This window comes from Bos javanicus, chromosome 12 (genome assembly GCF_032452875.1).
Source record: "Bos javanicus breed banteng chromosome 12, ARS-OSU_banteng_1.0, whole genome shotgun sequence".
NCBI lineage: Eukaryota > Metazoa > Chordata > Mammalia > Artiodactyla > Bovidae > Bos > Bos javanicus.
The window spans coordinates 36,442,751-36,467,621 of record NC_083879.1 but is presented as its reverse complement, the minus strand read 5'-3'; the positions used below and the strand labels follow the sequence as shown (position 1 = coordinate 36,467,621).

The following is a 24,871-nucleotide window of genomic DNA, read 5'->3' as shown; positions in this document are numbered from 1 at the left end:
TGTTTTGGATCTCTCTCTGAACCTGGCTGGACTGCTAAGCAGCACAGAAGGTCAGCTGTTTATTACTTTCTTGACCTTGTCTCGTCAGGGTGTCAGCTTGGCAAGGCTGAGACCGTGTTTTCTTATTTCTGTTGCTGGTAGAGTACTTAGCACAGAGTATGTTTGTTAAATGAATGCATGAATGTTGAACGAAGGAACATATTCAATTTGTATATTCTGTATATGTTTGATAAAATACGGGATATTTTGTATGATGTTTTATAGCCTACTTATAACACTTACATCTTACTATAAGTTTTGTTTCACATCCTTACTTATTTTTAAGAGAGTATTTTTTAATGGCTGCATAGTATTTCCAAGAAATGTTGCATTGTGATTCATTGAATCAGTTCTCTAATAATGGACATTTGGGCGGTTTTGGGTTTTCTGCTGCTGCTAACAATTTTTTATTGTGCTTTCAATTATGTAATCTCTTCTAATTCTACAGTAAGGGTCCAGTGGACATCTTGCAGATATTTAGAGTTGGCAGAGTGAGTGAAACCACAGAGTTCCAGGGCCACCTTGGCAATGTCAGGCACTTGCTGCATGGGTCTCCTGTGCAGAGCTTCATGGGAATCCTGTCCCGGTAAGAGCACACCATCTCTATTTTCCAGACTTTCAGCTCACAGTTAGACTTTTTTTGCTGTAGTACGTGGATCTATTCCATTGAAGTCAGCCAGCTTATTGAATTGCAGAGAAAACTGAACACTTTATAGTTAAGTGTGTAATTTAAGTCATATGTTAATTATTATATATTTTAAAGTGTAGTGCATGGAAATGAATTGCTTCTTGAGGAAAGGGGATTCTCTATGTCCTGAGTCTTCTCTGTGTATCTAACTCAAAGATAGTCTAGAAATTAGAGCTCCCAGATGCCACGAATTATCTATTCAAAACATAGCTCTAATTTCTGTTAGCTTTGAATAACACTTAATATTGGAGTTGAAACTGAAGTCACAAGGAGCAAGGGAAAGCATAGTAAGTCTAGATCTTAGTTAAATCCCCTGCTGCTGCTGCTGCTAAGTCACTTCAGTCGTGTCTGACTCTGTGCAACCCGATAGACAGCAGCCCACCAGGCTCCCTGTCCCTGGGATTCTCCAGGCAAGAACACTGGAGTGGGTTGCCACTTCCTTCTCCAATGCATGAAAGTGAAAAGTAAAAATGAAGTCGCTCAGTCATGTCCGACTCTTAGCAACCCCATGGACTGCAGCCTACCAGCTTCCTCCATCCATGGGATTTTCCAGGCAAGAGTTAAATCCCCTACCAAAGACTTACAAACATGCAGGCTCCACCTGGAAAAAGCTTTAACTGCTTCAGAAGAACCCAAAGACAAGCTGATTAGAAAGATACAGGTTTTCCTTGAATTGACCTATGCATTTTGTGCTATCACAATAAGAATACTAACAATACTAACAATTGACTTCCCTGGTGGTTCAGTGGTAAAGAATCTGCCTGCTAGTACAGGAGACACGGGTTCAGTCGCTGATCTGGAAGGATTCCAGATGGTGCGGAGCCACTAACCCCATGCACCACAGCTATTGAGCCTGTGCTCTAGAGCCCAGAAACTGCAACTACTGAAACCTGTCCACGCCAAAGCCCATGCTCCGCAACAAGAGAAGCCACCACAGTAAGAAGCCCGTGCACCACGACTAGAGAGAAGCCCATGCTCGCTGCAACTAGAGAAAGCCCACGAGCAGCAACGAAGACCCAGCACAGCCATAAATAAATAAGTAAATAAACCTACTAACAAGATTTTTTTTTAAGAAAAGAAAAGCTGATTCTATAGCCCATATTTTTTTTTAATTTGAATTTACCAGGGTAATTCTGAAAAAGAAGGATAACCAGAGAGGATTAACCAGTCAGATGTTAAAAACATAAAGCTTTACTGGGTAAAACAGTGAGGTGAGAAATAGATGAAGCAACAAAATAAAAATCCACAAATAAATGCAAAAACATAGGGGATTTAATATATGATAAAGTTAGCTTTTATCTCTATGGGAAAGTTTATTTTCTTCAGTACCATATATGGATATAAATGGTTAACTGTCTGGGAAAAAATATAAAGTTGGATCCTTACTTCATTCCTCACACAAACTCCATGTGGATTGAAGATTTGAAAATTTAAAATAAAATGAAGCAGTAAAAACAATCTTTGAGTAAGAAAGATTATTTTAAGTACATCCCAAAAGCCATTTTACAAAATTAATTCTATTTCATAACACGGAACATAAACCAGATGTAATAAAAGGCAGGAGTCTCTCTTTTACCACCTTCCCAGAGATAATCTAGTTTGTTTGATTGCAGAGAGTTCTAGAAAGCAAGAATCTGCAATGGGAGCACAGTCAGCCTTGGCCTCATGGCTGTTCTGGTGAGCCCTTCATGGGCCCAGCCTGAGGGTGGGCAATGGCTAGCTGGCCAACCAGTCCAGATGGTGATGAGAAATAGCCTTGGCTGGGTCCATTTCAATGGCACCTGGAATTCCTACTCTGAGGTTACTTTGAAATATATTTTTCTTTTCACTTCATGCTAATTATTTATTTATTGACTTTCAGTTGGTATATTTTTTCCAGGTTTGTTGAGTTATGATTGACAAATAAAAATTGTGTATCTTTAGGTTGTACAACGTGACTTCTTAAAGTTGTACAACATGATGGTTTAATATATGTATTTATTATGAAAAGGTCTCCATGATCAAGTTAATTAGCATATCCGTTAATTAGCATATCCGTCACCTCGCAGGCTTACCTTTTCTTTTTCTTGTGGTGAGTACAGAAGGTCTAATACTATCTTAGCAGACTTCCGGTGTACAGTATCATCACAAACAGTCACCACTGTAGGCATTGCATCCCCAGAGTGTTTTCGTCTTGTAACTGGAAGTTCGTGATTTTTGACTAGCACCACCCCCTGTAGCTTCCCCCACCCCCAGCCCCTGGAAACCACAACTGTACTCTCTAGGTTTATGAGTTCGACTTTTTCAGATTCCACGTAAGTCTTGTAGTGTTTGTCTGTGTCTGGCTTGTTTCACAGAAGTGCTTAAATAGTTTCTTTCTTGGCCAGAATTGTGAGGCTATAGTGAAAGATTCCTTTTTTCTAGTAAATCACTATAATGTTCTTTTCCAGTGGGTTGCTTTTACCCAAAGTAGTTGAAGATCGTGGCATGAAGAGAACAGACATTGGAAATCTTGGGAGTGGGATATATTTCAGCGATTCAATCAGGTCAGTACCTTATCTTTTTAATTACATCATATACACCCGTCACCAAGGAGACATGACCAATACTTGCTGCAAGTTTTCACCAAGTTTTCACCTGTCTTTGCTTGGTGAGGATTTCTCACCAAGAACAGATAATTAAAACAGCCAGTTTTCTCAGTATATTGTAGAAGCCTGTCTTATGGTGGATATTTGGGAAAATTATATTTGAAATCATCTTAGTGATTTTACTATCCTAAGAGCTTTTACCTGTATTTACTCACTCAGTCTCACAGCAAACCTCTGAGGTCAGGCCTTGTGACTCCCACCCCGATCACAGATGAGAACACTGTGGGACAGTGGGGGTGACTTGCCGTAAGCCACACAGAACCTTGTATTCTCCAGAGCCAGCGGTCCTGACTTCTGCAGCACATGACCTCGCTCACAGACAGGGCCTGGAATAATATCTGAGTCTGTCTTCATTTCAGCCACAGCATATTGAACTTACTAAGCACCAGGTTTAGTGCTTCAAGTATGTTGTTTGATAACCTCACAGTGGTATTGGGAATCATTTTATGAAGATGAAACACGTTTATGGAGTTTAAGTAACTTGCATTCAGGTCACAAAACTAAGAAAATGACAGGTTCAGGCCCAGGACAGAGGATGATTATCCAGGAATTTAAGGAGTCCCCCCAAATCAATGAGAGGAGGAATACCCAGTAAGCAAAGGGCAAAAGATATGAAGAGGAAACATGTATGGACACACTTGAAAAGATTAGTGATCAAGAACGTGAAAATCAAACCAGAATGAGACCATTTCACACCTGTTGTATCAAAAGACACTTCAACACCTTTAGGTGTTGGTGAGTCTCCCCTCCTGGAAAAGGGTCCCATCATCTCATGGAGCTGAAGAGCAGCTGTGCTGATGTGACTCAGCGGTTGGGAGTCAGCACACCCCATCCTGGCTGCACGTGGAATCACCCTCGAGCTTTCAGACAGTGTTGGTGCAGAGTTCACTCAGATCAGCTCAGTCAGGGTCTCGGGGGCTGAGATTGGGCTCCCAGTAGTTTCTCTGCTCCGTGTATGACTTTAACACACAATCTGGGCTGAGAATCACCACCCTAATAAATACTGGTATACGTAGACAAGTGGGGATTGGACAGTGGGGTGGTGTTGTGCTGGTGTGGTCCAACGTTTCCATGTGTGTGTGTGCGTGGGTGGGTTAACCAGGTGCCCTCCACCTGCACGTGTCAAATGGATGAGCCTTAGAACCAGATCACAGAGTGACTCTCTCCACATAACATTATTACCGAGGGGCATGTGCCTATGTGCTGACTCCGAGAAAGAAAGACAAAATAATGATGCTCTTTTTCCTGAGCTGGTGGCAGCTACGATAGCTGTCTTATTATTGAGACTGAATATTTATAGAATAAATGCTTTCCTCTGTACAAAGTATTTCCAAGTAAGCACTTTTATATGTTAAAATATTTTTCAAAAGACAAACTGGCAGTCAGTTGAATTTAAAGTCCTCAGTGGATATGGACAGTGGGGTTTTGGTGAGGAAGTGCAAGCAGACCAGACTGCAATGGGTTGAGAGCTGGTTCACAGACAAGCCAGAGAAACAGTTGCTGATGGTGAGGAGCGAGGAGGGAGGAGAGGGGGGCGAGGGGAAGGGGAATAGATGAGCAGGAGGAGGGTAGGGTAGTCAGGGTCCTGTGCTTATAAATATGGAGCACCCATTAGCACAAACAGAAGTGCAAGTTTTAGAGGTGTGTCCTCAACAGTGCCCCCCAAGGCGCCCAGCCTGAATTCTTGACACAAAAGTTATTTTATTAAAGCTGTTGGTTCCTAAGAAAGTTAAATGGAATTGCTCATTTGGGCATCACTTGACATTTTGTTTTTCCACTTGGATCCAGAAGGCTTCATGAGGGTGCAGCATTGTTTGTCCCTTGACCAGTTCTTACATGGCATTTCATGTTCTTTCTGAACTTCAGTGCCAGGAATTAATCCACTTTTTCTTCTTATCAGGTGGGCTTCTTCCTTCTCTTTCCTCAGTCTGTATATTTTAGTAGCTGATAAAGAGCTGCCTAGCACAGCAGAGGAGCAATAAATGTGTGTTTTACATAAAAATTTTAAATAAATAAGTAAATAGAGTTCTAAATGGAATCTTCAGAGATATTTCAATAACAGTAAAATTTGAAATATTCTACTAGCAAAGTCGTTTGGATTCTAGTTTTCCTACATGTATAAAATAGTGTTGCCATGCAACTGTAAAGTAAACCACATATGTGCTTACTTCCTGTGACATGCAGTACAAGCATCAAGTACTCGCACCCTGGACAGACAGATGGCGCCCGACTCCTGGTCGTCTGTGATGTCGCACTCGGCAGGTGCATGGACCTGCACAAGCGAGACTTCTCCCTGACGGAGGCACCACCCGAGTACGACAGCGTCCACGGGGTGCGGGGAACGGATATGGTCAGCTCGGACTTTGAGGTATTTCTATCGAGGCAGACAAACAGGCTCCTGTTTTTATCAAATATGTTTAAGTTTAAATAATTACTGTATAGCTACTGTCTGAATTCAACAGTTTCTAAATTAACAAACATGAAATTCTGCTTTTATGAAAACATTTGCCAATAAAGTTTCTTTTCCTTTATTATTAAACTTCTGTTTTCTCTAGGATGATGAATTTGTTGTATACAAAACCAATCAGGTTAAAATGAAATATCTTGTTAAATTTTCTGTACCTGGAGATGAAATAAAGGACTTTCATCCTTGTGACAATACGGAACTAGAGGAAGACAGACCTGAGTTTTCAAATTTTTCAGCAGTTGAAGGTAAGATGGCTTTTTTGACTGCTGTTCTCTATGATGTTTATAGAACTTAAACATTGTATTTTCAGTGAAATTTATATTCATGTCTGGTAACTATATCTCTGATTTCTTACATAAATGCTTCATTTCCTTTTTTATTTTGTAAAAACAAAACCTGGGGTGATTGAGAGATCGGATGATGTCAGAGCCCCCTGTTACTTCATTAACGCGCTGAGGCTGAGCTACCACCCCCCCCGAACCAAGTCCAGGTGTCGTAGTGTAGAAAACGAAGCCTTAGAGTTGAGTAGCTTGCCAGTTACCAGGCTGTGCAACCTCAGACAAACCTCATAACCTTTCTGGGCTCAGCTTCTCCCCTGTGGGAATGAGATCAACACCTGCATTACGTGAAGGGGCTGCAAAGTCACCATGTGCAGCTTGTGTGTCAGCAGAAGGTGACCGCTTCTCAGAAAATTGTAAATTCAAACTAGTATAATATTAATTGATAGCATTTAAAAACACATCAGCATTTTAAACTGTGATCAAATTATTTTTTATCAGAAATATATGGCTTCATGTAGAACATAACCCCTGTTTTCTGCTGGGAGTCACTAAGTGTGTATCTCCTAAGAGTGTATCTGCCTCTCTAGCCCAGTCCGGCACCTTCCCCACGTGACTCATGGGGACATGGGCTTCCTGGGACTGAAGTCTGAGAGACCTTCTGTTGCTGCAGTTCTATGGCACAGTGACAATGCTGACTGAGCAGGGAGTGCAGAAACCCAGATTCATACTTGAGATACACTTAATAGGTGTTCTGAAGACCTGTGTGTGCTTGTGTATGTTTAAACTCTGAATTTGCGAGATGATGCCGCGTAGTTAGTAGACTTTAAAAAGGCAGCATGCCCGTTGGGAATGCTTCCCTCACCCCATCTCATGTGGGTTAACTTTTCAGAAATGGTGACTGAGAATCATAAAATGCTATTTGTCCACTTACCCTAAAATGCAACATTTGAAGGGAAGGGGAAGGAATAAAGGTCAAATTGACAGAAACAGACAGTGGAGGGAAGGCTTTCAAAGCTGATATGAATGTTTCTGACTTGCAGATCACAAGCTTCCAGGCAGCACGCCTTTCCCCGACATCAAGGCCGGCCTCCAGGATGCCTCTGGGAATTCAGTTCCTCTGGAGGACGTTCACATCAAGGGGAAAATAATAGACTTTGTAGCCCAGGTATGTTCTTTGTGGTTTTGTGATGCTTAAACTAAATGAATATAAATCATACACAAGAATTGGATTACAGTTGTGTGAACTAAACACGTACATTTCTAAAATTTGTTCATTGAGCACCCAGTGTGTGCCTGGGGCCGTCCTAAGCTCTAGGTGAACCGCAAGGAGCAGGCTAAGGAAAGCCTGCCTGGTAGAGCAGGACCAGGCAGTGCACTCGGGAAATAAATCAAATATGTAACATGGGCCTTCTGGAGAGAAAACCAGGGCAGGTAGGAGGGGATGGACTGGTGAACATGGTGGCCAACAAGGCCTCCTGAGAAGGGACATCTGAGGTGCCCATTCCAGGTGGTGGAAGGGCATGTGCAAAGGCCCTGAGGCAGGAGTGCACCTAACATGGGGTGCACCAAGGACCAGGGTGAAGAGGGGTGGGGGGAGCACGGAGGAGCAGTGGGGGCACCAAGGAGCAGGGTGGAAGGGACACTGAGGATCAGCATGGGGGGTGGGGGGCCCAGAGGAGCAGCGTGAGGGGGCCATGGTTGGAAGTGCATGAGGAAGCGGCAGGCACTCTTGTCAGGCACAGACAGACACACGGTGTGAGCGGAAAGCCTTTGGAAGACATTTGCAGTGACGTGTCAGAGCTGTGTTCTCACGGGATCACTCCAGCCCCTGCCCTCCTCCCCAAGTTGAGGACAGTCAGAGGATGACCAGTTAGGAGATACAGGTCTGTCCAGGAGCACACCGTGCAGGGATGCGGGCTGGAGCAAGGCCTGCAGGGGGAGGGAGGCAGGCTGGCCAGAGGGACTGGCTGTGGTCCTTCAGAGGGAAGTGGGGCTGGTCTTTAGTGAGCACCTGACTGGGGAAGGCGGGGGTGGGGCGGGGAAGAGCCTGCCTGCCACCCCTGAGGCTGACACCGAGTGGGTATGTCTGACCTCCACCCCTGCCAGTGCTGACCCACCCCCACAGCCCTGAAGCCTCTAGGGGCACCATGTCCGGCTATGGGAAGGACCCAGGTGTGGGCTCCAGGCAGGGCACTACAGGCGCTCCTCTCTGTGGGGCCGTGTAGAAGCTGTGAGCACATGACTGCCACTTCCTGTGACTCAAGCTTCATCTGCACGTCAGTTCTTCCCAGACTGCACAGGGTGAGCACTTGTACTGTTGTTTGAACGAGGAGGCACTGAACAATATGATAAAGACCAGTCTGAACTCGTCATTCCGACTGGATAGTCTGGGATGGATTGAGTTGTGGGGGGACTGGTGTTGACTGCAGAGGAGCCCTGGGGTTTGAGAGCCCAGTTAGGAGTTCGTGCTCATCCTTCTCCAGCCTGATCATGTGGTGGTTTCCTCAGGTGTAGATGAGACAGCAATGCTGGGCTGCCCATCGGTGGTGGCTGTTCCGCGTAGTTTCCTCAGGTGCAGCTGAGACGGTAACGCTGGGCTGCCCGTCGGTGGTGGCCATTCTCCGATGGTTTCCTTGGATGTAGATGAGACGGTAATGCTGGGCTGCCCGTCGGTGGTGGCCATTCCACAGTGGTTTCCTTAGGTGTAGATGAGACAGTAATGCTGGGCTGCCCATTGGTGGTGCCTGTTGCGCATAGTGAACGTGATAGTCCCGGTGCACACAAGTGTTGCAGGAGCGGCCTGTGTCCTCCGTGTGTCACTGTGGATTAGACACTGTTTGATGAGGCTTTTCCGTGGAGAAGTTTGCCCCACACATATCTCGTGGTGCAGCTGTGAACCTTCCTCTCATTTCTGGATAGCTGGCCTGTTGTTTGACTTGAGTGTCCACACAGGCCGGCAGCAGGGAACTTGGCTATACGTGGCCCACTCTGGACTTCTCAGAGTGAGCTTAATGTTTTCAGTTTAACAACTAAACTGAACTAAAACACTAATTGCATTTGAAGGAGGAAGATTAAGATGTCAAAAATGTGTACAGAGTATTGGTTTCTGTTGTAAGTCCTAGTAAAAATCCTCCATCATCTTTACTTAAAATTTCTTTCTTTTGGTGCCTGTGCATCATCAAAGGCAGTGACTTGGATGTGGTCTTGACCTCTGGGCCTTACATGCACAGCAGTTTCCATTAATAGCTGTTCCTGCAAACATCATTAATGCAGTTTCATCAAATATATGGGTTTTTCTTCTTCAGGTCATTGTTTTTCAAACATACACAAACCAAAGTCATGTGCCCATTGAGGCAAAATATGTTTTTCCCTTGGACGACAAGGCAGCTGTATGTGGTTTCGAGGCTTTCATCAATGGGAAGCACGTGGTGGGAGAGGTAAGGGAGAACCCCGGCTGTTCTGTGGGAATGGGCCATCCTAAGTCCCTTAGTTTCGGGCTGAGTGGCAGCCTGGTCATAAAACAGGATGTTCCTGGAAGAGTCAGGCCCTTGTACAGCCAGCCTCCACTCAGACATCTGGCGTCCCTCCCTGGTTAGCTAGCCTCTGTCCCTGCCTGTCCAGATTCCTTGTCCAAACACTTCAACAAACAGTGATTTCAGTATCAAAAGTTTGAGAGACACATTGGAAAATTGGTGAAGCCCTTTATGTATTTTTGCAAAAATACTGATCCTTTGTACCCTGCTATAAAAGCCAACTGAAGTGAAGAAAAATATGTCCAGAAGAAGTATAAATTGATTAATTCTTTGTTTATTCTAAGAGTCCACAGTTGCAATAGTAACTCACATTTTATCAAATTTAAGACGAACTTAATTTTTTATTTATTCAGAGTAAAGCTCCAAACTTCCTTTTCACTGTCAACTCTCAAATATTTTCATCCCAGCTTTTAAAGAGCATCCTCTTCAATTGGCCTTTTCTGATTCAAATTCTTATTAGATAAGTACATTTTTATGATCACTGTATGTAAGTTTTCATTCATCTTAGATGCTTAGTTTTCTGTTTTTGCCTGGGTTTTAATAAATGTTGATGAAGTTTTCCTTATTAAAGTCTGAAGTCACTGTTCATATCGTGACTGGTACAACGCTGTCTTTTTCAGATTAAAGAGAAGGAAGTGGCCCAGCGAGAGTACCGAGTAGCGATCAGTCAAGGTCATGGCGCCTACCTGATGGATCAGGACACACCCGTAAGACTTGATGTTCATCCAAGTCAGTTCCGTGTGCTTGCTAGAAAGGGGAGAATAGGTGGAAATTTATTTAGAATATGAAATTCTAATTTTCACTAGAAATTTAGCATATGAAATTCTAATTTTCACTAGAAAGTGGAATCATTTTTACTGGTTTAGGCTCTGGAGTTTCATGTGGTTGGGAAGGGAGGTTGGGCTAGTGAGACCCATATGACTTGTTTAGATAAAGGAGGAAATGGCCAGGGTCACCCAGCGGATCCTAAGAGCCATTTCTGTCCTTGGGAACTGCATTCCCCAGACGTGACAACGGAAAGAAACCATGTGGGCACATAATTTCCATCTTCCCGTAGAAGCGTAAGATATTTACATTTCCCCCAGAACTAAGCTAACTTAGCAGTTTATCCAGTTTTCACAAGTTGTGTCTCAGGAAGGCGCATCTGCAGGGCTTGGACTGGTTCCACGGTTAGGGTTAGGTCTTCACAGGGTCAGATGTGGAGATCTGGGAGGAGGAGCCACAGGGCCGCGTCCACGCTCTTCTTGCCTTAACTGTAAGATGTTTTAAGTATGCTTCAGGCAGGTGCTGGGCCGCATGCAGCCTCTCCAGCATAGACACATCAGTCGTTTGTAAAGACAGCCACAAGCTTCAGACACACCTCTGAGGAGGACTCATCGCCAGAATACTGTCAAAATGTGATGTTTGGAGCAAGCAGTTATTAAAATTACAATAGATTTAAGGGATAAATCTGCAGAATGGGGATTAACAAGAAGAGGTGATTATTCCACAGGGAGCTCACTACCCCTGTGCTCAAGTGCTGGGTCCCCTGGGGTCCCTATAGGGGCATGGTGCTATTACACAGGCCCCTAGTGCTCTTTATGCAGGTGGAGGCCCAGCTTGGAATCCCAGTGTTTAAGTGGTGAAGTAACAAGAGAGGTTAGATAAAAAGTTAATGGGAAAACAAAGAGAAAATTTGAGTGCCAAAAGCAAGGCTGGAAACGGTGCCCAGCCTCTGTGGAGAAGGCCTGCAGGAGTTAGACCCCTGTGTCAGGAGGCCCAGGTGCCCTAACCATGGGTCCCCTCTTCCTCTGAGGGATCAAGCTGAAATTCAGTTCACCTGGCTGCCTGGCAGCTCGGCCTTCCTTCAGGTTTGGGATAAGTTAGGATTCTGTAGGGGACCTGGGTGACACCACATGGGTGACAGCTGGCACCCATCCAGACCCTGTATCGGCAGTGCCACCATACACCTCCAGTGGTGCCTCTCCAGGAAGCCCTGGCCTCCATACCCTTCCCTTGAGGCTGAGCGCTGCTGCCGTGTGATAATCCTGTCTTCATTGTTTATTCCCACCTTGATGTCAAAGATAACAACAATTGACTCCTCAAATCCACATTAATCGTGATATCATACACCCCTAGTCTAAGCACACTGAGTTTTCACAGCAGCACTGTTGAGTGAAACAGAGCACAGGCTTGGCCATGTCAGGAGGCACCCAACATGGGTTCAGAGGAAGTGATCCAGCCTCTTTCTGACCTCACTAGGCATAAAGTTGTTTCCTTACACAGTGATTGGCAATACTCACTAAAAGAAAGCAAAGCAATTACTCTGAAAAGTAAGATGATGAATTTTCTAGAAAAGAGTTAAATGAGGGCCAAGCTTGGTGTGACAGGCTCCAGCTCTATAGCCAGGAGGAGTCTCCTGGTATACTGTGTCCGCAGAGAGGCCTTGGGGTTGAGGGGGTGGTCTCCAGGGAGGGGCGGGCAGGCATCCTGGGCAGAGCCCTGCGGCCACAGAGAGGCCATAGAGTTGCAGCGGGGGTGAGGGGGGGTAGTCTCCACTGGAGCAGAGGCCACTGGGTGCAGCTGCTCGGATCCCAGACCGCTGGGGAAGGGCCCTGGGTTCTTCTTCCGCACAACCAGTGCTGGTCTGGAGGCCACGTCCCCTTCTCTGAGGAGGAAGCAGGCAAGTTGTGATCAGACCATTTATGTAACAGGAGGGGATCGCCCAAAGGATAGAGATGCTTCTGAGACACAGGCTAAGTCATGTACTTCCATTTCAGGACATCTTCACCGTCAGCGTCGGGAACTTACCCCCAAAGGCCAAAGTCCTGGTCAAAATCACCTACATCACGGAGCTGAGCATCCAGGGTGCCTGCGCGGTCTTCTTCCTGCCGGCCACGGTGGCGCCCTGGCAGCAGGACAGGGCTCTGAGGGAGAACCTTCAGGTCTGTTTGGCGACAGCAGCTTTGTTGTGATTTATGCAGAGGGAAGAAACAGCATCTAAATAACCTAACCTTTGGGCCATAGAGTCAATTGTAGTGACATTTAGGGATTTAGACACAATTGTAGTGACATTTAGGGATTTAGACACATGTAACGTCTGCTTTATTGACTATACCAAAGCCTTTGACTGTGTGGATCACAATAAACTGTGGAAAATTCTGAAAGAGATAGGAATACCAGACCACCTGACCTGCCTCTTGAGAAACCTATATGCAGGTCAGGAAGCAACAGTTAGAACTGGACATGGAACAACAGACTGGTTCCAAATAGGAAAAGGAGTACGTCAAGGCTGTATATTGTCAACCTGCTTATTTAACTTATATGCAGAGCACATCATGAGAAACGCTGGGCTGGAGGAAGCACAAGCTGGAATCAAGATTGCCGGGAGAAATATCAATAACCTCAGATATGCAGATGACACCACCCTTATGGCAGAAAGTGAAGAGGAACTAAAAAGCCTCTTGATGAAAGTGCAAGAGGAGAGTGAAAAAGTTGGCGTCAAGCTCAACATTCAGAAAACAAAGATCATGGCATCTGGTCCCATCACTTCATGGGAAATAGACGGGGAAACAGTGGAAACAGTGTCAGACTGTATTTTTCTGGGCTCCAGAATCACTGCAGATGGTGATTGCAGCCATGAAATTAAAAGACGCTTACTCCTTGGAAGGAAAGTTATGACCAACCTAGATAACATCTTGAAAAGCAGAGACATTACTTTGCCAACAAAGGTCCGTCTAGTCAAGGCTATGGTTTTTCCAGTGGTCATGTATGGATGTGAGAGTTGGACTGTGAAGAAAGCTGAGCACTGAGGAATTGATGCTTTTGAACTGTGGTGTTGAAGAAGACTTTGAGAGTCCCTTGGACTGCAAGGAGATCCAACCAGTCCATCCTAAAGGAGATCAGTCCTGGGTGTTCATTGGGAAGGACTGATGCTGAGGCTGAAACTCCAATACTTTGGCCACCTTATGTGAAGAGTTGACTCACTGGAAAAGACTCTGATGCTGGGAGGGATTGGGGGGAGGAGAAGAAGGGGACGACAGAGGATGAGATGGCTGGATGGCATCACCGACTCGATGGACATGAGTTTGGGTGAACTCCAGGAGTTGGTGATGGACAGGGAGGCCTGGCGTGCTGTGATTCATGGGGTCGCCAAGAGTCGGACACGACTGAGTGACTGAACTGAACTGAACGTCTGTGAGATGAAGAGAATAAACACAGATATGCTCAATGACATCCTGTTTTTATTCTGTTCAGTCTCTTTAAAGTTTATGTTGGTACTGCCTGCTCATTATGAAGAATTTTGATAAGCATAAAGAACGCCAATAAGCCAAAGAGGAAACTTTAAACCATCCTTAATTCCGTCGCCAGAGACACCACCAAAGCTGCTGTTGCTGCTTTCCATACAGTGTTCAGACTCCCTGCTTTGTGTGCATCTGTATAAATTGTGTACTTGTGTGTGTGTGTGGATTCTTGTGGTGAAACTGAGCAGATACTTAGTTGTGCATATGTATTTTTCTTTTCACAGGATACAGTGGAGAAGATTTGTATAAAGGAAATAGGAACAAAGCAAAGGTTAGTACCTAAAATACAAAAACCTGTCAATCATTCAGTGAACATTCATTTTATAGCTTAAGTTATCATTAAAAATTACACAGAAGAGCTGCATGTAGTTGGTCAGTAATTGGGATGTTGGATTGAGCCACCTCTCTGTTCACTTCGGTAGCTTTTCTCTGAGCATGTCTATCGAGATGCCGCACATGATTGAATTCATCTCCAGTGACACGCACGACCTGAGAAAAAAGGTTAGTAGGTCTTTGCTTTCACTTCTTAAGAACTCGTATTTTAACGTTAGTTTTCCAAAGCAATACATGCATGTGGTTTAAGTTAAATTACACCAAATTACATCAGCTTATAATCAGGAGCAGCAGCTGGTCCTGCCTCACCCCTCCCCACACCACCGTCTAGGGACAGAGACTGACTTTACATGGTTTAGCTCTTTTCTGGTGGCTTCCAAAGATTTAATTAAATTTTTTACTGCTTGTTCTTGTTTCAGAAGAGCAAACATCTGTTCCAGAAGTTATCTTTTTTTTTTTTTCCATGTGTGCTTCTGTTTATTTATGTTATGGCCATTATGTGTGTGCACATGTTAAGTCTCTTCAGTCGTGTCCAGCTCTTTGCGACCCTATAGACTATAGCCCACCAGGCCTTGTCTGTCCATGGGATTCTCCAGGCAAGAGTACTAGAGTGGGTTACCGTGCCCTCTTCCAGGGGGTCTTTCTGACCCAGGGATCGAGACCCTGCATCTCTTAGGTCTCCAGTATTGACAGGCAGGTTCTTTACCACTAGTACCACCCAGGAAGCTCTTATGGCCATTATATTGAATATAAATTTTTACATTTGTTTTTTTCACTCTACTTTGTATTGTAAATATTTTTGCAAGTATTCAAGTTATTCTGAGATACAGCTTTTTATAAGCAACTATCCATTGTGACTATATAAGAATCTATCATTCACCTCTCGTTAAGTTTATAGGTTCTTGTTTTGTGGTTGTTGATTTTAAAAAAGCTCTCCAATGTCTATCTGCTTGTCTTCTCTGGTCTCCATTCCTTCTTGCTGGAGGATCTTTCTCCATCTAGTCTTTCTTAAGGCTGCCAGAGGTATCTATTCTCTTTCTCTTATGGCAGATGAAGATGTAACCCACTTGCCCTCCTCTCACCTCAGTGCACATGTTTCTAACCCACTTATTCCAAGAGTTATAGTATGGTTTTTGGTTAAATCAATTTGCTGCTATTATTTAGTCACTAAGTCCTGTCCAACTCTTTGCAACCTTGTAGACTGTAGCGCTCCAGGCTCCTCTATCCATGGGATTCTCCAGGCAAGAATCTGGAGTGGGTTGCCCTTTTCTCCTCCAGGGGATCTTCCTGACCCAGGGATCAAACCCATGTCTCCTGCTTGGCAGGCAGATTCTTTACAGCTGTGCCATCTGGGAAACCTGGTTAAATCAATAGTAAATGTTTAAGTTATTATGAGTACATAAATGATAATTACACTGAGCCAAGAAATGTATTATGATGGCTTTTTTCTTTTTACTTCTTTATATTTCTTGGGGGGAAAAATTGCCATTTTCTTCGTCTTCTAGTACTGTTTCTTCTCATTTGTTCTAACCTGTCATGTAAAGCCCCTCTGGGGCTGTTTTCGCTGTCTCAGTGAGTCAGCAACTCCTCTTCCCTGACCCTGCCTGCTCCCCTGGGGCTGCTGTCCACGAGGCTTTTCCTCTTTAGTTCCCAACACCTGACAGCACAGTCTCCCTTATAACCCGAACGTCTGAAAACATCCTCTTCTGCGTGCTTCTGCGTGGGTAGGTGATCCCACTCAGAACCTTGAAAAAATTGTCATCCCGCCCCCAGCATTACTTCCGAGAGATTAAACCTTTTTATCCCCTGTTCTTGATAGGCAGTTGTTTTGTTTTCGAGCCCTGAAAGAATTTCATGTCTTCTCTTTATCCCTGATGTTCTGAAAGTTCATCAGAACCTGACATTCATTCATCATATATGTAATTCCTGGCCTTTAGTTCTGGGGGATCTTCTTATATTTTAATGCACAAGTGTCCGTCTCCCCTTCGCCTCTCAGTGGCTCTTAGTGAGACGTCCCTGAATTGAGCCCCTTGTTTTCTTACATTTTCTCTCCTGTTGTCCATTTCCTTGTCCTTTCATCCTGCTTTCTGGGTGATTTTCTCAGTTGTAAGTTCCAGCCATTTTATTTAAATTTTCATTCTCTCTCTCTTTTTTTTTGGCAAGAGCTCTTTTCTGTTCTGTAAGTATTCTCTTTTTTTCTGGCTTTTTGCTCAGTTGGCCTCCATTTTCATGTTAAAGGCTTTTCCTCCAGCATCTGAGTGGCCTCTCTCTATGTTTGTCCTCAGAAGTCAGTTACGTGCTGTGTGGTAAGTGGGGCAAGTGGGCCCCGGGTCCCGGGGGCTCGAGGCTGGTGGCAGCTGGTCAGCTGGTGTCGGGGTGAGTCTCTTGTGTGTTTTTACCCTTGCGGGGTTGTGCAGAGTACCTCCAGGGTGTTCACAGGTATGACTGGGGATGCCAGCCTTCACTTCACTGCCCTCTGTGTCTATGCTTCGTTATACTTAGGACTCCCGAGTCTGGACTCTACTTGGTTAAATTTCTCTAAGTAATAAATCCTCAATTTCCATTAGTGAGAAAACAGGTGCCAGCTGCTTGCTACCAAGGGCAGGGAGGGGACCTGGGCTAACAGCTCAGGGCATGATCTGCTCTCCGGTGCCTCTGAGGGGTCCTTCCCAGGGAGCTGCAGGCCCTGAGCCCACAGCTCATGGCTGCCCCGCCATGGGGCTCGGGCAGTGGCTTCCTCTCCTCTGGCTGAATCACTTAACACAGCTCTGTCAGTTCTCCATCTTCTTATTGAAATTTGCTGGCATCTTCTCTGCTTTTATCTTTGTTCCCATTTTCAATGTCTTTATGCCCTTTTTATTGTAGGGAGTTTTGGGATCTTACTAGGGAATAGAGTTGTCTATGTGCTCAGTCGTGTATGACTCTTTGCGACCCCATGGACTGTAGCCTGTTAGGCTCTTCTGTCCATGGGATTCTCCAGGCAAGAATACTGAAGTGGGCTGCCATTCCCTTCTCCAGGGGATTTTCCTGACCCAGAGATTGAAGCTGTGTCACTTGCATCTCCTGCATTAGCAGGAAGCTTCTTTACCACTACACCACCTGGGAAGCAAGGGAATAAAGTTAAACACATGTAAATAAATTCTTAACAAAGAACCCCTTGGCATCAGAGCTTTTGCTGTGTAACAATCCCAACATTTTGTGGATTAAAACAATAAGCATTTGTTGTTTCTCAAGCTTTCCTCCTGTTGCTGGGGACAGGATGGGCTGGGACAGGTGGCTGACGGCCTGGTGTCAGCCAGGGTGCTGGCCCTGGTCTCTCACCTGCCATAGGTTAGCTCAGAGCTCAGCACAGCAGAGGAGGGCAGCCCGTTCCACAAACACAGCACAAGCCCCTGCCTGCATTCCATCTGCCAGTGTCCCCTTGGCCACAGCACATTCAAGGGCAGAAAAATGGGCACGACCTCCTGAGAGGAGGAGCTGGAGAGTTTTACTACAGAGGGCAGGCCCAGAAATATACCATGCCGCCTTTGTCACTTAAAGCCTCCCCTCTGTATTTTCAGAAGGTATTTTATACTTATAAAAATACTATTTTACAATAAAGGCATAATTCTAAAATTCCCGTTGGATTTTCTGTTTTACTATTCTGTGTTGTAATTATCTTCTGCATCCAGATAACGGGATACACAGACCAGTCACCTTTGGGTCCAGGGTCTGAGACTGTCTCCAGGGGGTTGAGTTTGCTTGTGTGTATCCACTGTAGATGGAGAAGGAAATGGCAATCCACTCCAGTATTCTTGCCTGGAAAATTCCATGGATAGAGAAGCCTGGTGGGCTACAGTCCATGGGGTTGCCAAGAGTTGACCATAGCTGAGCGACTGAGCACATGTACCTTAGAACCAAGAGGATAAAAACATGATCTGGTGAATGGATAGGAAAGCTATGGTACATATACACAATGGAGTATTACTCAGCCATTAAAAGAATACATTTGAATCAGTTCTAATGAGGTGGATGAACCTGGAGCCTATTATACAGAGTGAAGTAAGCCAGAAAGAAAATCACCAATACAGTATACTAATGCATATATATGGAATTTAGAAAGACGGTAACTATAACCCTGTATGCGAGACAGCAAAAGAGACACAGATGTATAGAACAGTCTTTTGGACTCTGTGGGAGAGGATGAGGGTGGGATGATTTGGGAGAATGACATTGAAACATGTATAATATCATATGTGAAACGAATCGCCAGTCGAAGTTCGATGCAGGATACAGGATGCTCGGGGCTGGTACACTGGGATGACCCAGAGGGATGGTATGGGGAGGGAGGTGGGAAGAGGGTTCAGGATGGGGAACACATGTACACCCATGGCGGATTCATGTTGATGTATGGCAAAACCAATACAATATTGTAAAGTAATTAGCCTCCAATTAAAATAAATAAATTTGTATTAAAAAAATAATAAATGAATTTTATTCTTGTTTTAAAAAAAAAAAAACGTGATCTTGGTCACACTTGTAAAACCTACAGTTCACAATTTGGGGATCTGTTGACACATTGTTGATTTTTAATAGAGTTATGTAAATCATGCATGGATTTGCTACTTGATAGTATGGTGTAATTCACTTATTTACTTTGTTCTCACGGTTGTTTGTTTGCAGAGAACAGACTGCAAAGCTGTGATTAGTACTGTGGAAGGCAGCTCCTTAGACAGCAATGGATTTTCTCTCCTCATCGGTTTGGTTGATGTGTATCTCCCAAGAATGTGGGTTGAAAAGCATCCAGAAAAAGAAAGCGAGGTATACTCATTCTTACTTAGAAGTAGGAGATACTGTTGAAAAAGTATTTTAGGATAGATCATTTAAATTTGGAAATGATTGATAGTCTTGAAAAGCTAGCGTTACATAAAGAGCTCTCACCACCCCAGGACTTTACAATGAAAAATATTCGTGATAGAGGAGATTCCTTGGCAGTCTAGTGTTTCCACAGCAGAGGTTTCAGGTTCAATCCTTGGTTGGGATCCCTGCATGTGAGAGGCACAACCCAAAAATACTTAACGACATCAAGAATGAAAAATTTTTGTGGTTTCAAGCAAAGCCCCCATGTGGCATATTTCCCATAAAAATTGTCATTTTTACCTTTGTTGTTGTTTAGTAGCTAAGTTGGGTCTGACTCTGTTGCGACCCTATGGACCATAGCCCACCAGGCTCCTCCATCCATGGGATTTTCCAGGCAAGAGTACTGGAGCTGGCTGCCATTTTCTTCCTCAGGGGATCTTCCCAAACTAGGGATCGAACCCAAGTCTCTTGTGTCTCCTGCATTAGCAGGCAGATTCCTTACCACTGCACCACCTGGGAAGCAATTTTTACCTTAATAGTGTTCGTTGCTCAGTTGTGTCTGACTCTTTACGACCCCTTGGACTGTAGCCAGCCAGGGTCCTCTGTCCATGAGATTCTCCAGGTAAGAATACTGGAGTGGGTTGCCATTCCCTTCTCCAGGGAATCTTCCTGACCCAGGGATCAAACTCAGGTCTCTGGATAAAGGCAGATTCTTTATTGTCTGAGTCACCAGGGAAGCCCTAACTTTTTTTTTTTTACCTTAATCCCTAACAAAAAGAAAATGTGCCTTCATATATTACATTGGTTAGTCTGTATACTTTTTACAGCTTTTAAAACATTGATACTGTAAAAAGATAGAAAATTATTTACGGCTGTTAGACCATATTATGTGGCTGTTATAATCTCTTCTAATTAAAATAAAAATTGAGAGCAATATCAGCAAGATGGTCAAATAAGACATCCTTTGTATGTACCCCAAACAAATGGGCAACAGGTTCATGAAAAGATGTTCAGCATCACTAATCATCGAGGAAATGCAAATGAAGACCTGTGGTATCACTTCACACCCATTAGAACGACTGTTTTCAAAAAGACAAGTGTTGATAAAGAAGTGGAAGAAAGGGAACGCTCAGACATTATTTATGGGAATGTAATCCAGTGTAGCCACTATGGGGAACAGTGTGAAGGATCCTCAAAAAATAGAACTACTAGGACTTCCCTGATGGTCCAGTGGTTAAGAATCTACCTGCCAGTGCAGGTCCGGGAAGATCCCACATGCTGCAGAGCAGCTAAACTCATGCTCCACAAATACTGAACCTGTGCTCTAGAGCCTGGGAGCCGCAACTCCTGATGCCCAAATGCCCTGGAGCCCTTGCTCCCATCTCTGCAATGAGAAGCCCGAGCACCACAACTAGAGGGAAGAGCCTGCTCACCACAGCCAGAGAAAGCCGTGTGCAGCAACCAAGATCCAGCACAGTCAAGAATAAATAGTAAATAAATATTACAAAATAGAACTACTGTATAACCCTGCAATCCCATATCTTGGTATATTTCAAAGGAAATGAAATTGCTGTCTCAAATACTCGCACCCCAGTGTTCATTGCTGCATTATTTATAATAAGACATGGAAACAACCCAAGTGTCCTTTGATGGATGAATGGATAAAGAAAATTAAATATATACACATATGTGTAACATGTGCAACACATATGTAATATATGTTACCTACACATACAGTAGAATATTACTCAACCATAAAAAATAAGGAAATCTTGCCATTTGCAACAATACAGATAGACCTTGAGAGTATCATGCTAAGTGAAACAAGTCAGACAGAAAAATACAAATACTGTATAATCTCATTTACATGTGGTGTTTAGAAAAAGCTGGGCTCACAGAAACAGAGGGTAGAATGGTGGTGGTTACCAGGGCTCAAGGGTGGGGGAGTAGAAATAAGGTGGTGTTGGTACGAGGATACTAAAGTCTAGGTATAACACAAATAATTTCTGGGGATCAAATATGTAGGATGATGATTGTAGTTAGGCATACTGTGTTGTGTATCTGAAGGTTGCTAAGAGGCTAAATCTTAGATGTTCTTGCTAGCTAACCTTATTGTGGTAGTCATTTCACAGTACTGTGTGCTAAATGGTTGCACTGTAAATCTTGAACTTACACAATGCTGTATGTAAATCGTGTCCAGTAAATCTGGAGGAAAGTTTTCATGGAAAGTAATAGTAGTTCTATTTTGAGTGTTGGTTGGTTATAAGATAAAAGGTCAGTGTGTGCATTTCAGTCATCACACACCACAGTGCCAGAGACTGGGACATATTCATTATTTATTCATCCTGAAGACACTTTTGATATCACAGCAATGTTCAGATATTAATTCTGTATCAGTTCTGAACCTCTCAGGGGTTTATGAGGTTCACGTTGGGAACCCCAGCTCTGACATTCTGCTTTTTGTTTGATCTCCTATAGGCCATCTCATTTTTGAATAAATCTTATTATTTTTGTTTTTATAGTAGTATTTTGCCTGATTATAAAGTTTTCAGATTTTACAAGTAAATCTTTTCCAATAAAAATTACACATTTATGCCAGATGTTGCAAATCCTAGGTACATGTGTATCTTGTTTGTACCTTAGAGGGTTTTGTGAGATACTGCTGCTGCTGCTGCTAAGTCAGTTTGGTCATGTCCAACTCTGTGCGACCCAATAGACGTCAGCCCACCAAGCTCCCCTGCCCCTGGGATTCTCCAGGCAAGAACACTGCAGTGGGTTGCCATTTCCTTCTCCAATGCGTGAAAGTGAAGTCGCTCAGTCGTGTCCAACTCTTAGAGACCCCGTGGGCTGCAGCCTACCAGACTTCTCCATCCATGGGATTTTCCAGGCAAGAGTACCATTGGAGTGGGGTGCCATTGCCTTCACTAGGTGTGTACAAACTCAAGGGTCTTTGAAGTGCAACAGCTGATTGTGGTTTAAAGGGGCAGGGTAAGTTGCTGAACCCTGTAAGTAGCAAGAATTAGTACCTTTTCATTCATCTTGCCTGTGACGTGGGTTGTTGTACACTTGCTATGCTCCTGATGAAGTGCACACTCCTATGTACATTAGTGTGGGGTGTATCTCCCTTCTGGAGGCTTAGAGGATTTTTTTTTTTTTTTTTGCCAGCCATTCCCATTGACAAGTGGCACATTCCCATGAGGCTCTGAGAAGTAGTGAGAAACCATGGGCCTGAGCCCATAGGGCCTCATTGTTTAGATTGGTGACTCAGTGTTTTATAACTGTCCCAACTATGAGTGCATCGTTCAGAAAAGCTGTGGCATGGGTTTTAGAGTGAAGTTCTGGGTCTCTGGGTGCATGTAAATAACCAGATGAACTCAAGTGATAAGAAGCACCAGCCTAGCTCCTGTTTTTCTCCCTTTAGGCCTGCATGCTTGTGTTTCAACCAAATCTTGGTATTACCGTCCCTGACGAAGCTGAGAGGAGTGAAGTGATTATTTGTCTTGATTGCTCCAATTCCATGGAGGGCGAGACATTCCTGCAAGCCAAACAGATTGCCTTGCATGCACTGTCCTGTGTGGGAAAGGAGCAGAAGGTGAACGTCATCAAGTTTGGCACAAGTGAGTGCTCCGCCCTGCGCCTCCTCCAGAGTGTCAGCACGTCAATGGGAAGGGGTGACTGTAACCTGTCTGTGGAGTGAGCGGCAGCACAGCGAGGTTCAAAAGCAAGAACTCTGGAGCCAGGTCCCCAGCTTGAATCCCAGCTCTGCACCTGAGCCCTGGATGTGGCCTTGGGCAGCTTACTGGAACTTGGTTCTCTCTTCTATAACAGGAGAGAAATAGTCCCTCCTCATAGTGCTGTGGTGAGGGTTGAGCTCATGTATTTAAAGGACTTTAAACAATGCCTATCATATAGAAAATGCCAGATGAGTATTACTATTGTTATTGTTACCAGTTGAACTGAGTGTGAGACCCTTGGTTTGATGAGTTCGAGGGTCCAAGGATCAGGACAGAACCTCTGAAATCAGCACAGTGGTAGAGGAGCTGTAAGGAACAGTCTCAGGAGGCACCAGACAAGCCCCACTGAAGAAAGGACTGTCCCCTTCAGGTGGGGTCCAGGGGCCTCTCAGCCCCTCGGAAGGAGCAGCATGGGGTGTGGGGACAGCCACACCCTGCTGATTATTTACTGTGCCGTTTGGTGGAAGAGGCAGCCCCTTCACGAAGGAGGAAGGAGCCAGGGTCTGCTGCTGCTGGTGGGGAGAGTTCAGATGAGCAGGGACATACTGAGGGCCGGAGGGCGGCGTGGCCTGCTGCCTGGGCTGTCCCAATGTCCTGTGTCTTCCTCTGCACGTAGTTGGCTGAAGAGCAGACTCCTCATGCACAGCCTGACCCAGGTCGTTTTTGCTCAGTAAAGTGCGTCATTTGAATGCAGTGGAATTTTTTAAAGGAATGCTGTGGTGAATTTTTTTTATGTATTAAAATTACCAACCATTATTATTGTTTGTTAGTGGTCAAAAAGTGAATATTTAATGGCAACATCTTACGCCAGTCTTATCATACAGGTTACAAGGAATTATTTTCATATCCTAAGTGCATCACGAGCAATAAGATGCCGACAGAGTTCATCATGGTGAGTACCAGTAGCTACCTTTGTCCTCTGTCTTCTCTCCGTCAGGCTTCAGTGGTTCTGCCAGTCTCCCCAAGAAGCCCTAGTCCTTCCATTTCTGTATGCGGATGGGCTCTTTTAGTTCATTAATAAAAGTGACATGAACTCATTAAGAAAATGGAAAATTAAAAAATAAAGAAAAAATCATTCACAGTCCCACCATCTGAATACAATCAGCATTAACAGCTTTGAATGTTTTGCTCTGTCCCCTTTCTTTCTTTCTTTTTTTAAATTGAGCAAACTAGGAATGACCAATTGTGTCCTCGGTCCAGACTAGCTGGCAATCCCAGGGGTGTTTTGATGTAATAGTTCTTTGAAAACCGTAAAGAAACGCCAACTAATAATATTATAGGTACTGTGTGACATGAAATAAACTAAAAGGATAGTTGTTCCACAAATGAATCATTAGGAAAGAATTTCCTTTCGGTGACAATAACCCTCAATAAGGGGTGTGCTTCAGTAAGTAATTACAGTTGGTGGTGAAGACACCCCAAAAGAAGTAAATGATTTTGCTTCAATTCCTCCAGTCTGCTACACCTACCATGGGAAACACAGATTTCTGGAAGACACTTCGATATTTAAGTTTGCTGTACCCTTCCCACGTGTTACGGAACATCCTCCTCATATCCGACGGGCACCTCCAGAACGAGAGCCTGACCTTGCAGCTCGTAAGAAGAAGCGTGCCACACACCAGGCTGTTCTCCTGTGGGGTCAGGTGAGCACAGGCGGGCCGGTCCCACGGGGAAAGTCAGCAGGTGGGAGCTGCTTGGTGCAGAGGGGCCAGCTCTGGGCTCTTGGCCCCGGCCGCTGCCTGGGTCTCAGAGCCTGAGCAGCCTCAGGTTAGCCGTGCCTCTGGGGGGGCACCTTCACCCTATTCTGTGAAGTGGAAATGACAGAGGGTCTAATAAACTTACTCTGAAAATCTCGTGAACTTGTATACATGGAAACAGCCAGCAAGCTCCACTTCAGTATTGGAGACTGTTACTTGAATAATTGAACCTAACCTGGCAGGCCGGGCACACCCAGGGCTGATGGTCACCCCACCCCACCCCACCCCCGGCTGCTCTGTCCCTTCCCTGCACCCCTCTGACTGATGCCATTTTCTCACTGGCATTTGCT

General features: G+C 44.5%; 1 protein-coding gene across 1 annotated transcript in view; it reads left to right on the top strand.

Moving 5' to 3' along the window:
- The window catches only part of PARP4 (poly(ADP-ribose) polymerase family member 4), a 76,723-nt gene that overhangs the window by 21,437 nt on the left and 30,415 nt on the right, over positions 1-24,871 (top strand). The window contains exons 11-24 of the mRNA XM_061435024.1: positions 488-625; positions 3,157-3,252; positions 5,539-5,722; positions 5,910-6,066; positions 7,143-7,267; positions 9,408-9,539; positions 10,256-10,342; positions 12,395-12,559; positions 14,143-14,189; positions 14,341-14,419; positions 18,914-19,051; positions 22,512-22,707; positions 23,649-23,716; positions 24,280-24,467. Coding sequence (XP_061291008.1) covers positions 488-625; positions 3,157-3,252; positions 5,539-5,722; positions 5,910-6,066; positions 7,143-7,267; positions 9,408-9,539; positions 10,256-10,342; positions 12,395-12,559; positions 14,143-14,189; positions 14,341-14,419; positions 18,914-19,051; positions 22,512-22,707; positions 23,649-23,716; positions 24,280-24,467 — 1,800 coding nt within the window. The remainder of the gene's footprint in view (positions 1-487; positions 626-3,156; positions 3,253-5,538; positions 5,723-5,909; positions 6,067-7,142; positions 7,268-9,407; positions 9,540-10,255; positions 10,343-12,394; positions 12,560-14,142; positions 14,190-14,340; positions 14,420-18,913; positions 19,052-22,511; positions 22,708-23,648; positions 23,717-24,279; positions 24,468-24,871) is intronic.